Raw genomic sequence first — 17950 nt, 5'->3', positions numbered from 1 at the left:
ACTAAATACCGTAGAGATTTTTTGTTTTCTTTTCAACAACGCTCTTAGTCAAGGACATGTTCCATCCCCCAGAGAATTCGTTTTATGATGTTAATTTCTTGGGATACCACTGATACGTACGTCTGGGATCCTAATGCAAAGGGAAAAGCCACCCTACCAAACAAGGGCCAGTGAAGCTGCTTCGGGCTCACACTCTTGTTTTCTTTCTCCAAACCCCCCCAAAATAAGCTGCTTTTGAATAATTCAGGGCTTTGCGTTTTTCTGTAGTTTTAATGGAAGCAAAATCAGTCATGGTGAAAGTAGCATGAATATTTCAACCTAGCCTCAGTACTCCGTGCACTAATATACAGGATACGCAGAGAACTTTTTAGAGTCCGCCAAAAATAGCTTCTTCCTCCTTTTCTAACTTGAAAGTTGACCCACAAACTGATCAGATGTACTGTCCTTTCGTCTACAATAAAATGTTTCTCAACCTGGACAACTTCAAGATCTGTAGACTCCAATTCCCAGCATGCTTGCCGGGGGATTCTAAACATAGAAACATAGAAGACTGACGGCAGAAAAAGACCTCATGGTCCATCTAGTCTGCCCTTATACTATTTCCTGTATTTTATCTTAGGATGGATATATGTTTATCCCAGGCATGTTTAAATTCAGTTACTGTGGATTTACCAACCACGTCTGCTGGAAGTTTGTTCCAAGGATCTACTATTTCAGTGAAATAATATTTTCTCACGTTGCTTTTGATCTTTCCCCCAACTAACTTCAGATTGTGTCCCCTTGTTCTTGGGTTCACTTTCCTATTAAAAACACTTCCCTCCTGGACCTTATTTAACCCTTTAACATATTTAAATGTTTCGATCATGTCCCCCCTTTTCCTTCTGTCCTCCAGACTATACAGATTGAGTTCATTAAGTCTTTCCTGATACGTTTTATGCTTAAGACCTTCCACCATTCTTGTAGCCCGTCTTTGGACCCGTTCAATTTTGTCAATATCTTTTTGTAGGTGAGGTCTCCAGAACTGAACACAGTATTCCAAATGTGGTCTCACCAGCGCTCTATATAGCAGGATCATAATCTCCCTCTTCCTGCTTGTTATACCTCTAGCTATGCAGCCAAGCATCCTACTTGCTTTCCCTACCGCCTGTCCTTTCGTCTACAGTAAAATGTTTCTCAACCTGGACAACTTCAAGACCTGTAGACTCCAATTCCCAGCGTGCTTGCCGGGGGATTCTAAAAGTCAGAAGTTTGCAAACTGCTGAAGTTGGGAACAGTTCCTTCGAAGCAGATTTGGCCATATTTTTTTCTCTCCTGTCTGACTTTGCAGTGGAGAAAAATCAGCTAAGATTAATTTTCCTTCCTTGAAGAATCTGCTGAAACTACACATATGGAAATAAAGCTGGCTACTGAAAGTTGCATGCTATACAGTGCAGCAGTTAATTATGTCTAAAAAGGCAGCTTACATCAGGAAAAAAAAAATAAGGTGCATTATTAAGCCCTGCATCAGAAAAATATAACTCAAAGAATTAATGCTGGGCTATTTGCAGTTTTTACTATTGACATTTCCCCCCTGAATGTTAGGAGAAAATAAGTAAAAGCATCCTCTATTACATGCAGTTCCTATATTTTTTTGTGATTTTTTTTTAAACCGCTCAGAAAGCATCCATCTGTCAAGATCCCTCCTATTAACATAACAAAAGTTTTAGAGATCCACATGTCCCCAAACCACAAAACCCATGGAAAATACTTAAACATCTTGCAAATACATGGTTTTAAAAAAATATTTTGACATTAATCTGTTCATCTTAGTACAGAGATGGGTCTTCAAAACTTTGTGAAAGGTCAGGAGGGAGGGGGTGGTACATATCTCCTGAGGGAGTTCATTCCAAAGGCTGGGGCCGCCACAGAAAAGACTCTTCCCTTAGATCCCGCCAGACGGCGTTGTCTGGTTGATGGGATCTGGAGAAGGTCGACTCTGTGGGACCTAACCAGCCTCTGGGGTACATGAGGCAGAAGACAGTGGTAATCTGGTCCTAAGCCATGTAGGGCTTTACAGTGGTACCTCGGTTCTCGACCACAATCGGTTCCAGAAGTGTGGTCAAGAACCAATTTGGTTGAGAACCAAATTAATTTATCCCATAGGAAATAATGGAAATGGATTTCATTGGTTCCCAGCCCATTGACTTGCTGAGAACCAATTAAATCTACAGTATTTCCTCTATTTCCTATGGGATAAAGATGTGAGGGGACGAGGTGAGAGGGAATGGGAGTCGGAATCCCGACACGCCCCTCCTGGCCGCCCTCTTAACAGCCTCCCAGTCTCTACCTTGTAACTACTCCAAGCTGCAGGAAGGGTAGGGCTGGCTGCAATACTGGCAGCTTCGGGGGGCTACTTTCCTCAGTGGTTCAGTTGGTTATCTCCAGGCAGCTGCACCAACTTTTTCTTTCCCGGCGGCGGCGGCTCCGGCGGCTTCCCTTCATCATGTGATGTTCCTGACGCTGCTGCTGCTCCTCAAAGGAAAGCCGCCGGAGCCGCCGCCGCCGGGGGAAAAAAAATTGGTGCAGCTGCCTGGAGGTAACCAACTGAACCGCTGAGGAAAGTAGCCCCCCGAAGCTGCCGGTATTGCAGCCAGCCCTACCCTTCCTGCAGCTTGGAGCAGTTACAAGGTAGAGACTGGGAGGCTGTTAAGAGGGCAGCCAGGAGGGACGTATCGGGATTCCGACTCCCATTCCCTCTCACCTCGTCCCCTCAGATCTTACATTTCGGATAGTAAACAAAATTTTCTGTTCAGTATCCGAATTTTTGTTCGGATACTGAAGCAAATTTTTGCAGGAAATTTTGTTCGGTATCCGAAATGTACGAAAACCAAGGCGTTCGAGAACCGAGGTACCACTGTATATGTCTTTACACTGACCTATTCCCATTCCACAGGCGAGAACCGACAGTGTGAAAGAGAGGTAGGGGAAGTGATGGGCATTGAAAGAAAACAGGGCTGTGAGTTTCAGGGGCATTGGTAGCTTTAGGTTTTTCTAAATGCCTAATCTAAACCATCGAAGTAAAGGACTGCTGGGATGTTGACAGCTACTGTTGTTTGAATTTTGTAGGAGAAATTGAAGTACTTCCCGGTTTCAGTTACCACCAGAGTCCATCACGAAGATGATGCAGAAGAAGGCCTGGGCAGTCTTCCCAGAAACATTAGCTCCCTCAGCTCCCTGTTGCTCTTCAACACCACCGAGAACTTGTAAGTTTTCCCTGTAGATGCTTTTCTGGGTTAGGTTTCCTTTCTGGTAAGGACCCAAAAATGTCTGGCTGGGCCCAGAATGAGACAGAAATGGAGATTTTGCAATATCCTTCCCCCAGGAACAGGGAGGGAATGGGGATTTTGCAATATCCTTCCCCCAGGAGCAGGGAGGGAATGGGGATTTTGCAATATCCTTCCCCCAGGAACGGGGAGGGAATGGGGAATTTGCAATATCCTTCCCCCAGGAACGGAGAGGCAATGGGGATTTTTCAATATCCTTCCCCCCAGGAACGGGGAGGGACTGGAGATTTTGTAATATCCTTCCCCCCAGGAAAGGGGAGGGACTGGAGATTTTGCAATATCCTTCCCCCCCAGGAACAGGGAGGGACTGGGGATTTTGCAATATCCTTCCCCCAGGAACGGGGAGGGACTGGGGATTTTGCAATATCCTTCCCCCAGGAACGGGGAAGGAATGGGGATTTTGCAATATCCTTCCCCCCAGGAACGGGGAGGGACTGGGGATTTTGCAATATCCTTCCCCCAGGAACGGGGAGGGACTGGGGATTTTGCAATATCCTTCCCCCAGGAACGGGGAGGGAATGGGGATTTTGCAATATCCTTCCCCCAGCAATGGGGAGGGAATGGGGATTTTGCAATATCCTTCCCCCAGGAACGGGGAGGGAATGGGGATTTTGCAATATCCTTCCCCCCAGGAACAGGGAGGGACTGGGGATTTTGCAATATCCTTCCCCCCCAGGAACAGGGAGGGACTGGGGATTTTGCAATATCCTTCCCCCAGGAACGGGGAGGGAATGGGGATTTTGCAATATCCTTCCCCCAGCAATGGGGAGGGAATGGGGATTTTGCAATATCCTTCCCCCAGGAACGGGGAGGGACTGGGGATTTTGCAATATCCTTCCCCCAGGAACAGGGAGGGACTGGGGATTTTGCAATATCCTTCCCCCCCAGGAACAGGGAGGGAATGGGGATTTTGCAATATCCTTCCCCCAGGAACGGGGAGGGAATGGGGATTTTGCAATATCCTTCCCCCAGGAACGGGGAGGGAATGGGGATTTTGCAATATCCTTCCCCCAGCAATGGGGAGGGAATGGGGATTTTGCAATATCCTTCCCCCAGGAACGGGGAGGGACTGGGGATTTTGCAATATCCTTCCCCCAGGAAAGGGGAGGGAATGGGGATTTTGCAATATCCTTCCCCCCCAGGAACAGGGAGGGACTGGGGATTTTGCAATATCCTTCCCCCAGGAACGGGGAGGGAATGGGGATTTTGCAATATCCTTCCCCCCAGGAACGGGGAGGGACTGGGGATTTTGCAATATCCTTCCCCCAGGAACGGGGAAGGAATGGGGATTTTGCAATATCCTTCCCCCAGGAATGGGGAGGAAATGGAGATTTTGCAGTATCCTTCCTCTGCCATGCCCATCAAGCCACACCCACCAAGTTACCAGTCCTCATCCTTATTTCTCCACATAAGCCTTAAATCCGGTTGATGCTTCTCAGCTTTGTCCATCTTTTCCTCCACTCCATTCCCCCTTTTAATTGCACTTTCCTATGACTATTTGGCTTATTACTAAACAAAGTCATTTTATAATAGATGCACAGGATGAGACGATACAATCTTAGGTTGCATAAAAGGAGACAAGTCAGAGCTGACGCAGGACTGATTACATTTAAGTGGAGGGGAAACTGACAGGTTGATAAGTTTATTTCCACTCTTGCAAATCCCTCTTTAATTTTGTAGCGCTCTCAAAATATTGCTTTTGCCGCCTTCTCTGCGAACCCCGGTGATATGACTAATTAAATGTGAACTAGATTTTAGGCTTGTGTCTCTGCTCTTGGTCCCTTGGATAAACTGTCAACTTCAGTTTTTCTTTATTAAAGTACGCATGACAGTCTCATAACACATCAGCAAAGTAAATGTAAAAAAAGAGAAATCCTCACAGAACAAGCACTGAGCACTGAGAAGTCAGCATCTTCAGGATCTTTTAAATGCTTTGGATTCCTCCTAATGTTTTTATGTTTTTTTAAAAAAACCATGATCGATCGGGGGCAGACTTGGGTTGGGCACGGCCTCTATTTGGTGCATGGAAATCTCCATGGGCAGAAAGTTATTCCACCATTGTGTTTCGCTGCAGTGCCTGTAAAAAGAAAGGTAATCTCTGATAATGGAGGAAAATTACTTACTCCCAGATTTCTTACGGGACTGCCTCCTGCCGCATGAATCCCAGCGACCAGTTAGGTCCCACAGAGTCGGCCTTCTCCAGGTCCCGTCAATTAGACAATGTCGCTTGGCGGGGCCTAGGGGAAGGGCCTTCTCTGTGGGGGGCCCAGCCTTCTGGACAGTGTTCCCTCTAACGTGAGTTGTGCGCTATAGCGCAGGAGATTTGAGATGTCTGCCCACGAGTTTCCAATTCCAGCGCGGAGGTCTGACCTCTGCGCTGGAATTGACAATTAGAATAAGGTGACCAGACCTTGATCATTTGTCCCGACTCCAAAATGCGGCATGACTTTAAAACTGACTGGATTGGATTTCCACTCTGGAGAGAAAGAGAGAAAAGCCCAGCTGGCTAATTTCCCCCCTCCCTCCGACTCCAAAATGTGGCATGACTTTAAAACTGACTGGATTGGATTTCCACCCTGGAGAGAAAGAGAGAAAAGCCCAGCTGGCTAATTTCCCCCCTCCCTCCGACTCCAAAATGCGGCGTGACTTTAAAACTGACTGGATTGGATTTCCACCCTGGAGAGAAAGAGAGAAAAGCCCAGCTGGCTAATTTCCCCCCTCCCTCCCACTCCAAAATGCGGCGTGACTTTAAAACTGGTTGGATTGGATTTCCACCCTGGAGAGAAAGAGAGAAAAGCCCAGCTGGCTAATTTCCCCCCTCCCTCCCACTCCAAAATGCGGCGTGACTTTAAAACTGACTGGATTGGATTTCCACTCGCCCCAGAGATTCGTACTGCCCCCACCCTCCTCACCTTCCTCAAGAGCCTGAAGACGCCACGCTTGGGGCTATTAGACTCTAGCCCCCTGGCCAACGAATGTTATGTATGTCTGTGGTTTGAGTAGGAATGCCTGATTTTTAACATAACTGGGAGGATTTTAGATTAGATTAATTATTTGAATTAATTGGATTAGGACATTGTACTGTACTGCTTTATTTTTATATCCTGTAAGCCTTCAGGAGTCCTTGGAGAAGGGTGGCATATAAATCCAATATATAGGTATAACTAAAATACATTTCCCCTGCCTAAACATCTTTGTTCTCTTTGGAATAAACCAGAGGTCTTCAAACTTAGCAACTTTAAGACTTGTGGAGTTTAACTCCCAAATTCTGGGAGTTGAAGCCCACAAGTCTTAAAGTTGCCAAGTTTGGGGACCCCTACATAAATAAAGAGATGAAGATTGTCCTTTCCATTTTTTTTTGTTCTTCTCCAGGTATAAGAAGTACGTCTTTCTCGATCCTTTGGCTGGCGCAGTAACCAAGACCCATGTGGCTCTGGAGTCGGAGAGAGAAGAAAAGCTTTTTGACGCCCCCCTGTCTATCACCAAGAGGGGGCAAATTGATCAGCTGGTGAGTTGGTTAAGCAGGATAGAAACATAGAAGATTGACGGCAGAAAAAGACCTCATGGTCCGTCTAGTCCGCCCTTATACTATTTCCTGTATTTTATCTTAGGATGGATATATGTTTATTTTAGGCATGTTTAAATTCAGTTACTGTGGAATTACCAACCACATCTGCTGGAAGTTTGTTCCAAGCATCTACTACTCTTTCAGTAAAATAATACTTTCTCATGTTGCTTTTGATCTTTCCCCCAACTAACTTCAGATTGTGGCAACTAACTATGGCAACAACTTGCTTCCTCAGCTACTGATATTTCTCCATGGCTTAGCCGTTTGGTGTGATGTCATCTATGACGCGCCTTAACTAGATTGCAAATTACAGGGTAATATCAGGGAAATATCAGGGAATTTCAAAATACCCAGTAATAGTATTTGCTTATCTGAACCCAATGACGCGAACGCCGAACCCGGAAGTTTGGCAAAAGTTTGGGTTCGGGAGGCCACCAAGAAGCACCGCCACCCACCTGTCACCTTTTGAAACAGCCGGGGGGCTTCTCAGCATTCTCCCGAATGTCGAACCCAGAACTTCGGCAAAAGTTTGGGTTCGGGGTTCGGGTTCGGGAGAATGCAGAGAAGCGCTGCCGCCTGACTGTCACCTTGCCAAAAGAGCTGCGGAGCTGTCGGGCGGTCAGGAAGCTCAAACGGAGGTGGGGAATCCCAATAGGGAATTCCATGGGCGGAGCTTTGACATCACGAAGACGTCCTCCCTGGCCGGCCGAAACGTGGAATCCAGGAAGGACGTCTCTGTGACGTCAAAGCTCTGTTTCAAAAGGTGTCAGCCAGACGGCGGTGCCCAGCGGAGCGCCGTTTTTGCAATTTTTTTGCTTGCATGCATTAATCAGTTTTACATTGTTTCCTATGGGAAACATTGTTTTGTCTTACGAACTTTTCACCTTACGAACCTCTTCCAGGAACCAATTAAGTTAGTAAGACGAGGTATCACTGTATATCTTTTTTGCTTCAACTGCCACATATTTTAGCCTGGGAAATTGGGAGGGGTTTTGTTGTTGTTGTTGTTGGAGCGGTAGAAACATAGTCATAACAAAATTCTTTACACTTTTTTTAATTGAATTTTTTTTAAAAAAGCTGACACTTATGACATATACAAAAAAGAAAACAATACATAGAAAACAAACAGAACAACAAAAAGAAAAAACCCACATGTTGTGTGTGTGTTAAGTGAATCATCACAGTTGTTAAGTGGAACCGTTATGGAAATTAAAGGGATTTGGCTTCCCCCATTTGACCTTGCTTATGGGCAGCTAGCTAGGAAGGTCGCAAATGATGATCATGTGAGCCCAGGATGCTGCAATCATGGTAAATACATGCTGGTTACCAAGCTCTCAAATTTTAATCACTTCACCATGGGGATGCTGCAGGGGTCATAAGTGCAAGAATTGGCTGTAAGTCACTATTTTCCATGCCGTTGTAGATTTGAATGGTTGTAAGTTGAGGACTACCTGCACAATAAGGGTTGTAGCACTTAAAACTTTTATGGCGCTTGTCATACTCTAATTGTCGATGCAGAAGAGCTCAGAAAGAGTTTTCTGAATATTTCTTAATTTTGCATCTATTTTTCAGGTGGCTGAAAATTACTTCTATGTGCCAGACCTAGGGCAGGTCCCCGAGATAGACGTGCCATCCTATCTGCCCGACTTGCCTGGCATTGCCGCAGACCTCATGTACAGTGCTGACCTTGGCCCTGGCATTGCACCTTCGGCTCCTGCAGTTGCCATACCTGAGCTGCCCACCTTCAGCACGGAAGCCACAGAAGCCTTCCGACAAGGTATTCCGTCCTCCTGAAGGGAACAATAGAAAACAGAGCCGGGTGTCAGCAAATGACACATGAGGCAGCTCTGCAAAGTTGCCCAAATCAGTGGGTGTTGTGGTTGGCTCTGGGCCAGCTCCTGCAGCGGGGAATTTTGATGTTGGTTCATGGGAATCCTCAGTTTATCAGAGACCTGTTTTGTTGGCAGCGGAATCAGACAGTTAGCTCACAGTCAGGGATAGACAGTGGGGGAGAGGAAACAGACGGGGAGATGGGTGCAGCCAGCCCACCAGTCAGTGTTTCAATTAGTGAGTCATCAGAATCGGAGGAGGACCCACTTGTGGCATGAAGGGAACAGTTGCGCAGGCGTCTCAGAAGATAAGTGAGCACACCTGTCCAAGGGGTAATTATATTAATGTGTTTGTGATAAATACAGGCATTGGGAAGCGTGGGCTGTGGGCGTTTATCCATTTGGGAAAGAGAGACCTTTTGGAAGAAGATTGCTACAGTGTGGAGAGCTCGTAATATTCAAGGATTTTTAGTGAACTTTGGACATTTCATGGTTAAAGAACTTTTGAGGACTTTTGGCTTGTGCGGCTGTGTGGATTTACAGCTGTCTTATCTACTTCTTTGTTTTGGCATGTTTCCACATTCAAGGACTTTCGGGTGAGAGTAATTTGACTCCTCTCGGAGCTTGTGTTTCAAGACTATTATAAACTTCTTTCTTCCTTTTGACTGTGTGTGTTTGAAACTTATTCCAAACTCACTGGGGGCTAATTGTCAATAGCCCGGCATAACAGCAGGGGTATTCAGTGAAGGGCTGCCTGTTGCTGGCATTATGGGTGCAGTCCTGGTGACGGATGCAGTCATGCGCACACCGGCTTCTGAAAGAAAGCTTAGTAAGTGCTACATTCGGAGTATAAGATGCACTGAAATTTTCAGGCTCTTTTAGGGGGAAAGGGTGCGTCTTATACTCTGAAAAATACAATATTTGCTTATGGGAGAGCCAAGTCACTTCCTTGATTTGTATCAGTATGTCAGTAGTTTGATGTTGCTGCCAGAAAGAAAAAGACAAAGTTAGTGATTCACTCTAAAAACTGCTGAAAAAGCAATTGCTGCCAACCTGCCTTCCATTGAGGGCCTGTATACTGCATGAGTCAAAAAGAGGGCGGGGAAAATATTTACTGACCCCTCACATCCTGGACACAAATTGTTTCAACTCCTAACCGCAAAATGTCGCTACAGAGCACTGCAACCAAGACAACTAGACAAATGAATAGTTTTCTCCCGAATGCCATCACTCTGCTAAACAAATAATTCCCTTAACACTGTCAAACTATTTACTAAGTCTGCATTTCTATTACTACTAGTTTTTTCTCATCATTCCTATCATCCTTTTCCTCCCACTTAGGACTGTATGACTGTAACTTGTTGCTTGTATCCTTAAGATTTTTATTAATATTGATTGTTTATTCATTGCTTATTTGATCCCTATGACAATCATTAAGTGTTGCACCACATGATTCTTGACAAATGTATATTTTCTTTGATATACATTTAGAGCATATGCACCAAGACAAATTCCTTGTGTGTCCAATCACATTTGGCCAATAAAGAATTCTGTTCTGTTGTATTCCATTCCATTCTATTCTATTCTATTCCATTCTATTTTATTCTATTCTAGTCTTTGCGAATCAAAGAAAGTAATACAGTGATACCTCATCTTACAAACGCCTCATCATACAACTTTTCGAGATACAAACCCGGGGTTTAAGATTTTTTTGCCTCTTCTTACAAACTATTTTCACCTTACAAACCCACCACCGCCACTGGGATGCCCCCCCCCTCCGGACTTCCGTTGCCAGCGAAGCGCCCGTTTTTGTGCTGCTGGGATTCCCTTGAGGCTCCCCTCCATGGGAAACCCCACCTCTGGACTTCCGTTGCCAGCGAAGCGCTTGTTTTTGCGATGCTGGGATTCCCCTGCTGGGATTCCCCTGCAGCATCGCAAAAACACAGAAGTCTGGAGGTGGGGTTTGCCATGGAGGGGAACCTCAGGGGAATCCCAGCAGTGCAAAAACAGGCGCTTCGGCTGGCAAAAGGGGTGAATTTTGGGCTTGCACGCATTAATTGCTTTTCCATTGATTCCTATGGGAAACATTGTTTCGTCTTACAAACTTTTCACCTTAAGAACCTCGTCCCGGAACCAATTAAGTTTGTAAGACAAGGTATCACTGTAGCTCTAATCTGATATGCTTTAGTCATCTGGCACTTTGAATGCTGCCTCAAATTCAGGGCTCCAGTCTTCCTGGATTCAAACTTTTCCTCCAAGCCGATAAATCAACAGGTTTTAACACTGAAAACCAAGCTTCACCCCCAGCAAAAGATTGAGATTGATTGTTTAGCTCCAAATAAAGACAACTCAGTATCCGAAGGGGGTGTTGCAGAGAAAAAAATAAGTCACTATCTATCATCCTACGAGACAGAAAATAATAATCTTAAAATGACAGGAAGGCAATTTTAGCTTGAATGCTTGGGAAAAAGCATACCTAATCATAAGAAGTTAAGTCTGACGGCGGAACCAGTTATTGGAGGAGACGGTTAACTGAACGTGTTGAAGTAGAAGCTGGTCAGCCATCTAGTACAAATGCTTTAATCTGGATTTTTCTACCGAGCATGGGGTTGAACTCAACGGCCTCAAAGGGCCCCCCCGGCTTCGTTGTGTCGCTTCTTAGTTAGTTGATTCTCTGCTCTTTCAAGGAAGTCAGTGTGTTGCAGCATTTCTGCCCTACCAAATTCATTTAGGCAATAAACTGATTTACAGTCCTGGCTACCTAAAGTTGCCCTTCAGGTTAAACTCGTGGTGGTTTGGCACAATGTGTAAACTTCCTCAGGTGAGGACCAATAATCAATAATGGGCCGCTGCCCCCAAAGAGAGGGGACATACAGTGGGGGTATTCTGTCTGGGTCACTCCGGAAGCCAATACCAACCCAAAAAGAGAAGCCAAACACACCTGTAAAAGGCAAAGGCAGTTTATAAAATTCAAGAAAAACACAGGTAACAGAAAATGTCCTTACAAACAGGAAAACGCTGTATCTTCAGATATATATCCACGAAGGCAAAAGTCCATGCAGCAATACAGGATTCTTGCTGCCAAGACGAGGCTGTAGATAGCAGACCTACACCTCCCACGGGTCTTCCAAACTGCTGGGCCACAAGCCAGGAACAGAGACGTCGAGAACAAAGCAGGACACCGTAGCTCCAACTGATAACGCTCCACATGGCTTCAAGGGCTTGCCTGCCTTTTAAACCCTGCTAAGGAGGACCACACCCAAGCCCAGCTGTTCCTAATTCAGTGCTTATAATACTTCTTTAATTGCTCCTTTCTTTGATCTGAATGTCTCTGTCGCATGTCAATGACGGCTTGTGCTTCATCACCTAATGACTCCAAGCTACTGGCTGGGGAGAGCCTCCCCCCGGGGCTCTCATGCTGTTCTCCTTCGTCCCATTCCTGACTTTCCTCTCCCCCGTCCGACTGTTCAGCCCCCTCCTCTTCGCTGTCCTCCTCCTCCGGGCATGGAGCCAGCAGAGACACAGCTGGTCCCTGAGCAGCCTCAGGCTGATTCACAATGGGGTAGTATGTTTAGACACTATTGAATACTTAATAGTTTTTTTATTGTCCTTCCTTCTCTACTACTTTAGTATCATCCTTAATTGCTTTTAAAATAGGAAATAATTGAATGGTATGTTTTTACCCATAAATGCTTTAATCATTTTAATCATTAACTGAACTTTTATGGCAATGAAAGAAAATTGAGCTACTTGCCTAACCTGTTATCATACTGAACCTTGTGGGTTCAGTACAAAACCTTAAAATGTTTCTGTGCTCCTCAACAAATAATGCTGTCTATCAATTGTCCTTTTTGTGGCTATTCATGTTTCATGTGACAAAGACTGTCTTGCCAGAACTGAGATTTGTCTATTTCTCTGTCTTAATTTGCAGCCTTCTGGCTGGGAGCTCACAGCCTTGAATTTATCATAACAAGCTATAGCAATAGCATGTAGACTTATACAGTACAGTGGTACCTCATCTTATGAACCACTTGTCATGCAAACTTTTCGAGATACGAACCTGGAGTTTAAGATTTTTTTGCCTCTTCTTCTGAACTATTTTCACCTTACGAACCCGAGCTGCCGCTGCTAGGATGCCCCACCTCCAGACTTCCGTTGCCAGCCGAAGGCTCCCCTCTCTGGGAAGCCCCACCTCTGAACTTCCGTTGCCAGCGAAGCGCCCGTTTTTGCACTGTTAGGATTCCCCTGAGGCTCCCCTCCATGGGAAACCCCACCTCCGGACTTCCGTGTTTTTGCGATGCTGCAGGGGAATGCCAGCAGTGCAAAACCGGGCACTTTGCTGGCAATGGAAGTCCGGAGGTGGGGTTTCCCAGCGAGGGGAGCCTCAGCGAAATCGCAGCATCGCAAAAACACGGAAGTCCTTGAAACCCCACCTCTGGACTTCCGTTGCCAGCGAAGCGCCCGGTTTTGCACTGCTGGGATTCCCCTGCAGCATTGCAAAAATACAGAAGTCAGGAGGTGGGGTTTCCCATGGATGGGAGCCTCGTGGGAATCCCAGCAGCACAAAAATGGGCGCTTCGCCTGGCAAAAGGGGTGAGTTTTGAGCTTGCACGCATTAATCGCTTTTCCATCGATTCCTATGGGAAACATTGTTTCGTCTTACGAACTTTTCACCTTATGAACCTCCTCCCAGAACCAATTAAGTTTGTAAGACAAGATATCACTGTATATCACTTCCTAGTGCTTTTACAGCCCTCTCTAAGCGGTTTACATGATCAGCCAATTGCTCCCAACAATCTGGGTCCTCATTTTACCCACCTCAGATATGTGGAAGGCTGAGTCAACCTTGAGCCGGTGATGAGATTTGAACTGTTGAACTACAGCTAGCAGTTAGCTGAAGTAGCCTGCAGAGCTGCATTCTAACCACTGCGCCACCACGACTCTCACAGTTGACTCCTTGCAGGACTCTTGCCTGGACGTTCTGTTGGTGAATGCAATTAATTCCAAAGGTGTAATTAAAGGGGGGGTTTCCTTGCTTTTGCGAAGGCAGGCCAGATCAGAACAAGTACTAATTGATGTCCCTTCTCCATTATTTTAGATCTTCAAGAGGGAGGACCTCCCCCTCCACCCCCTCCTCCACCCCCTCCTCCTCCCCCTGAAATGCCTGTTCATGTCCCACCTCCACCTCCTCTTCCACAAGTGCCGCTCTCTTCTGAATCCCAAAGGAGAGAAGACAGAAGCAATGCCATGCCATCTGGTAAGACTGGAGGATGAAATCTGGGGAAACCACTCGCTTAATGTTATTATTGAGAGAGCACCCAGCTATCGTAGGTAATGATGGGCGAACCGAACGGTGTTTGGGTATGGCAAGTTTGGACGAACTTTACACAAAATTCAGCTGAACCCGAACCGAACCCGAATGGGGAATCCCCCCCACCAAGAGATTCTGGGGGCGGAGCTTTGACATCACATATACCGGCAGGTTGCTAAGGACGCCAAGGTGATCACTTCCTGGATTTCATAGAATCCAGGAAGTGATCACCTTGGCGTCCTTAGCAACCTGCCGGTGACATCAAGGCTCCGCCCCCAGAATCTCTTCGTGGGAGGGATTCCCCACGTAAAAATAAACATTGTTATTTTTACGAAAAAGGACACCGCAGCGGTACTGCAAGCAAAGGATGGTCCTTTCACGTAAAAATAAACATGTTAATTTTTACGTGAAAGGACCGCCCTTTGCTTGCAGCGCCGCTGCAGCGTCCTTTCACGTAAAAATAACAATGTTTATTTTTACGTGAAGACTTCCCTTTGAAGGAGCTGGGGAATCCCTCCCACGAAGAGATTCCGGGGGCGGAGCTTTGATATCACCGGCAGGTTGCTAAGGACGCCAAGGTGATCACTTCCTGGATTCCGTGGAATCCAGGAAGTGATCACCTTGGCGTCCTTAGCAACCTGCCGGTGACTTCAAAGATCCAAATGCCGAACGCGACCCCGAACTTTGTCCGAAGTTTCAAAAAATTTCGGGTTTGTGTTCGGCATGCCCAACACCACAAAATTCGGTACGGACCCGAATTGTGTGGGTTCGGTTCTCCCATCACTAATCGTAGGCAATATATTTATCCCAGCGAAGATGACGTGCCCTGGAAAATAGAAGAATTGGCTGTGCGGTTTTGTTCAATAGCTTTGAAGGAATTATCAGTTACTGTAGTATAGTTACTACATTGCTGTTGGGGAGAGTTTTGCGCCACAAGGAAGGTAACCCCACCAACTAGCCACAGTTCACCCCTATACCTAATTGAAGTTCTCAATGAAAAAACCTGCAGCAGGCTTTCTTGAAAAAAAAATATGTTTTTAAGAATGTTAAGAACTTTTTATTATATTAATTGGATAACTGTACTGTTGTGTTTCGCTATATGTTGTGAGCCGCCTGAGTCCATGGAGATGGGCAGCATACAAGTCCAATTAATAAATAAATTTCATTTGCTGCGCATGCGTGCCCGCAAGTCCCGGAGAGTGTACCAGTAGCGGTACACTTCACCATGGAAGTACTTCAGTACATCCGACATAGGAGCATTAGTCTTGGTGTACATTATATTTTATGTGGAAAACCCCCTTTTTCCATAGCATGCATTAGAAACCAACTAAAATTCTCCAGAAAAAAGAAATCTTGAGAAAATAGACAATGGCTTGATAACAGAGGAGTCTCAAAGAATAAAAGTCTTAATGCAAAATAGCAGATTTGGGGGGGGGGGGGGCATCTTTATCTGTAGCTCTCAGCGCCTGAGAGTTTTGCAATCAATTTATTTTTCTACAGCTGCTCTTCAAGGAGCACCCAAGGAAGTGGTGAACCCGTCCAATGGCCGGGCCACCCTTCTGGAATCCATCCGCCAAGCTGGCGGCATTGGAAAAGCCAATCTCCGTAGCGTCAAAGAGAGGAAACTGGAAAAGAAGAAGCAGAAGGAGAAAGAGAAAGAGCAAGGTAAGATACACCTTATCCTTCCGCCTTAGGCCACTTTGATCTGACTGCGTGGTTCATAGAAACATAGAAACATAGAAGTCTGACGGCAGAAAAAGACCTCATGGTCCATCTAGTCTGCCCTTATACTATTTTCTGTATTTTATCTTAGGATGGATATATGTTTATCCCAGGCATGTTTAAATTCAGTTACTGTGGATTTACCAACCACATCTGCTGGAAGTTTGTTCCAAGGATCTACTACTCTTTCAGTAAAATAATATTTTCTCATGTTGCTTTTGATCTTTCCCCCACCTAACTTCAGATTGTGTCCCCTTGTTCTTGTGTTCACTTTCCTATTAAAAACACTTCCCTCCTGAACCTTATTTAACCCTTTAATATATTTAAATGTTTCGATCATGTCCCCCCTTTTCCTTCTGTCCTCCAGACTATACAGATTGAGTTCATTAAGTCTTTCCTGATACGTTTTATGCTTAAGACCTTCCACCATTCTTGTAGCCCGTCTTTGGACCCATTCAATTTTGTCAATATCTTTTTGTAGGTGAGGTCTCCAGAACTGAACACAGTATTCCAAATGTGGTCTCACCAGCACTCTCTATAGGGGGATCATAATCTCCCTCTTCCTGCTTGTTATACCTCTAGCTATGCAGCCAAGCATCCTACTTGCTTTCCCTACCGCCTGACTGCACTGTTCACCCATTTTGAGACTGTCAGAAATCATTACCCCTAAATCCTTTTCTTTTGAAGTATTTGCTAACACAGAACTGCCAATACAATACTCAGATTGAGGATTCCTTTTCCCCAAGTGCATTATTTTACATTTGGAAACATTAAACTGCAGTTTCCATTGCTTTGACCATTTATCTACTAAAGCTAAATCATTTACCATATTATCATCAGGGTGAATCAAACACTGAAGCATCTATCAGACACCCATTCACCTCGAGGTTCGACTACTGCAACACTCTCTACATGGGGCTACCTTTGAAAATTGTTTGGAAACTTCTGATCGTGCAGAATGCGGCCGCTCGAGCTATTATGGGCCTCCCTAGGTACGCCCATGTCTCGTCAACACTCCACGGCTTGCATTGGCTGTCGATCAGTTTCCAGTCACAATTCAAAGTATTGATAATGACCAATAAAGCCCTACATGGCATCGGACCAGGCTACCTATGGGACCGCCTTCTGCCACACAAATCCCAGCGGCCGATTAGGTCCCACAGTTGGCTTTCTCAATGCCGTCTGGTGGGACCTAGGGGAAGAGCCTTCTCTGTGGTGGCCCCGGCCCTCTGAAATCAACTCCCTCCTGAGATTCGGATTGCCCCCACCCTCCTTGCCTTCCGTAAGATGTTGAAGACCCATCTATGCCGCCGAGCATCGGGGGATTAATTTCTCCCTTCACATATGAGATTGGTGTGATTGTTTTAGAATGGCTAGTTTTTAATAATAACGGTTTTTTAAAATATAGTTTATATTGGATTTGTATTCTATTGTATTTATTGCTGTTGTGAGCCGCTCCGAGTCCTCAGAGATGGGCGGCATACAAATATTATTATTATTATTATTATTATTATTATTATTATTATTATGTCAAAACGAGATCACTATACTGGATTTTGTATTTCATCACCAGTCGGGCACTTCCCAAGCACCTAGGACTGCGTGATGTAGCGGCGAATTATGTTTGCCGATCCCAGTAAAGTGGCCTTTTGCAATTGACAGATGGAGATTTTGTCAATTCCGATGGTTTTCAAATGTCCGCTGAGATCCTTTGGCACTGCGCCCAGCGTGCCAAGTACCACTGGGACCACTTTCACTGGCTTATGCCAGAGTCGTTGCAGGTCAATTTTTAGATCTTCGTATTTCACTAATTTCTCCAGCTGCTTCTCCTCAATTCTGCTGTCCCCTGGGATTGCGATGTCAATGATCCATACTTCCTTTTTCTCCATGATCACAATGTCTGGTGTGTTATGCTTCAGAATTCGGTCAGTCGAAAGTCTGAAGTCCCACAGTAGTTTTGCTTGCTCATTTTTGACCACTTTTTCGGGCTTATGATCCCACCAGTTCTTTGCCACTGGTAAATGGTAGTTCTGGCACATGTTCCAGTGGATCATCTGTGCCACAGCATCATGTCTATGCTTGTAGTCAGTCTGTGCGATCTTTTTGCAGCAGCTGAGTATGTGATTGATTGTTTCATCTGTTTCTTTACAGAGTCTGCACTTTGGATTGTCTGTTGATTTTTCCATTCTTGCTTTGA

The 17950-nt window shown here is 45.4% G+C and overlaps 1 protein-coding gene across 2 annotated transcripts in view; it reads left to right on the top strand.

Annotated features, from left to right (window-relative positions):
- Positions 1 to 17950, top strand: part of WASHC1 (WASH complex subunit 1) — an 85050-nt gene that overhangs the window by 62107 nt on the left and 4993 nt on the right. For both annotated transcript variants that reach the window (XM_070756445.1, XM_070756444.1), the window contains exons 5-9: positions 3106 to 3242; positions 6696 to 6831; positions 8464 to 8668; positions 13819 to 13977; positions 15532 to 15696. In XM_070756445.1, the coding sequence (XP_070612546.1) occupies positions 3106 to 3242; positions 6696 to 6831; positions 8464 to 8668; positions 13819 to 13977; positions 15532 to 15696 (802 nt within the window). The remainder of the gene's footprint in view (positions 1 to 3105; positions 3243 to 6695; positions 6832 to 8463; positions 8669 to 13818; positions 13978 to 15531; positions 15697 to 17950) is intronic.

The sequence above is a fragment of the Erythrolamprus reginae genome, chromosome 6, assembly GCF_031021105.1.
Source record: "Erythrolamprus reginae isolate rEryReg1 chromosome 6, rEryReg1.hap1, whole genome shotgun sequence".
Classification (NCBI taxonomy): domain Eukaryota; kingdom Metazoa; phylum Chordata; class Lepidosauria; order Squamata; family Dipsadidae; genus Erythrolamprus; species Erythrolamprus reginae.
The sequence above is the reverse complement of the archived record's forward strand: the minus strand, read 5'-3'. Positions and strand labels throughout refer to the sequence as shown.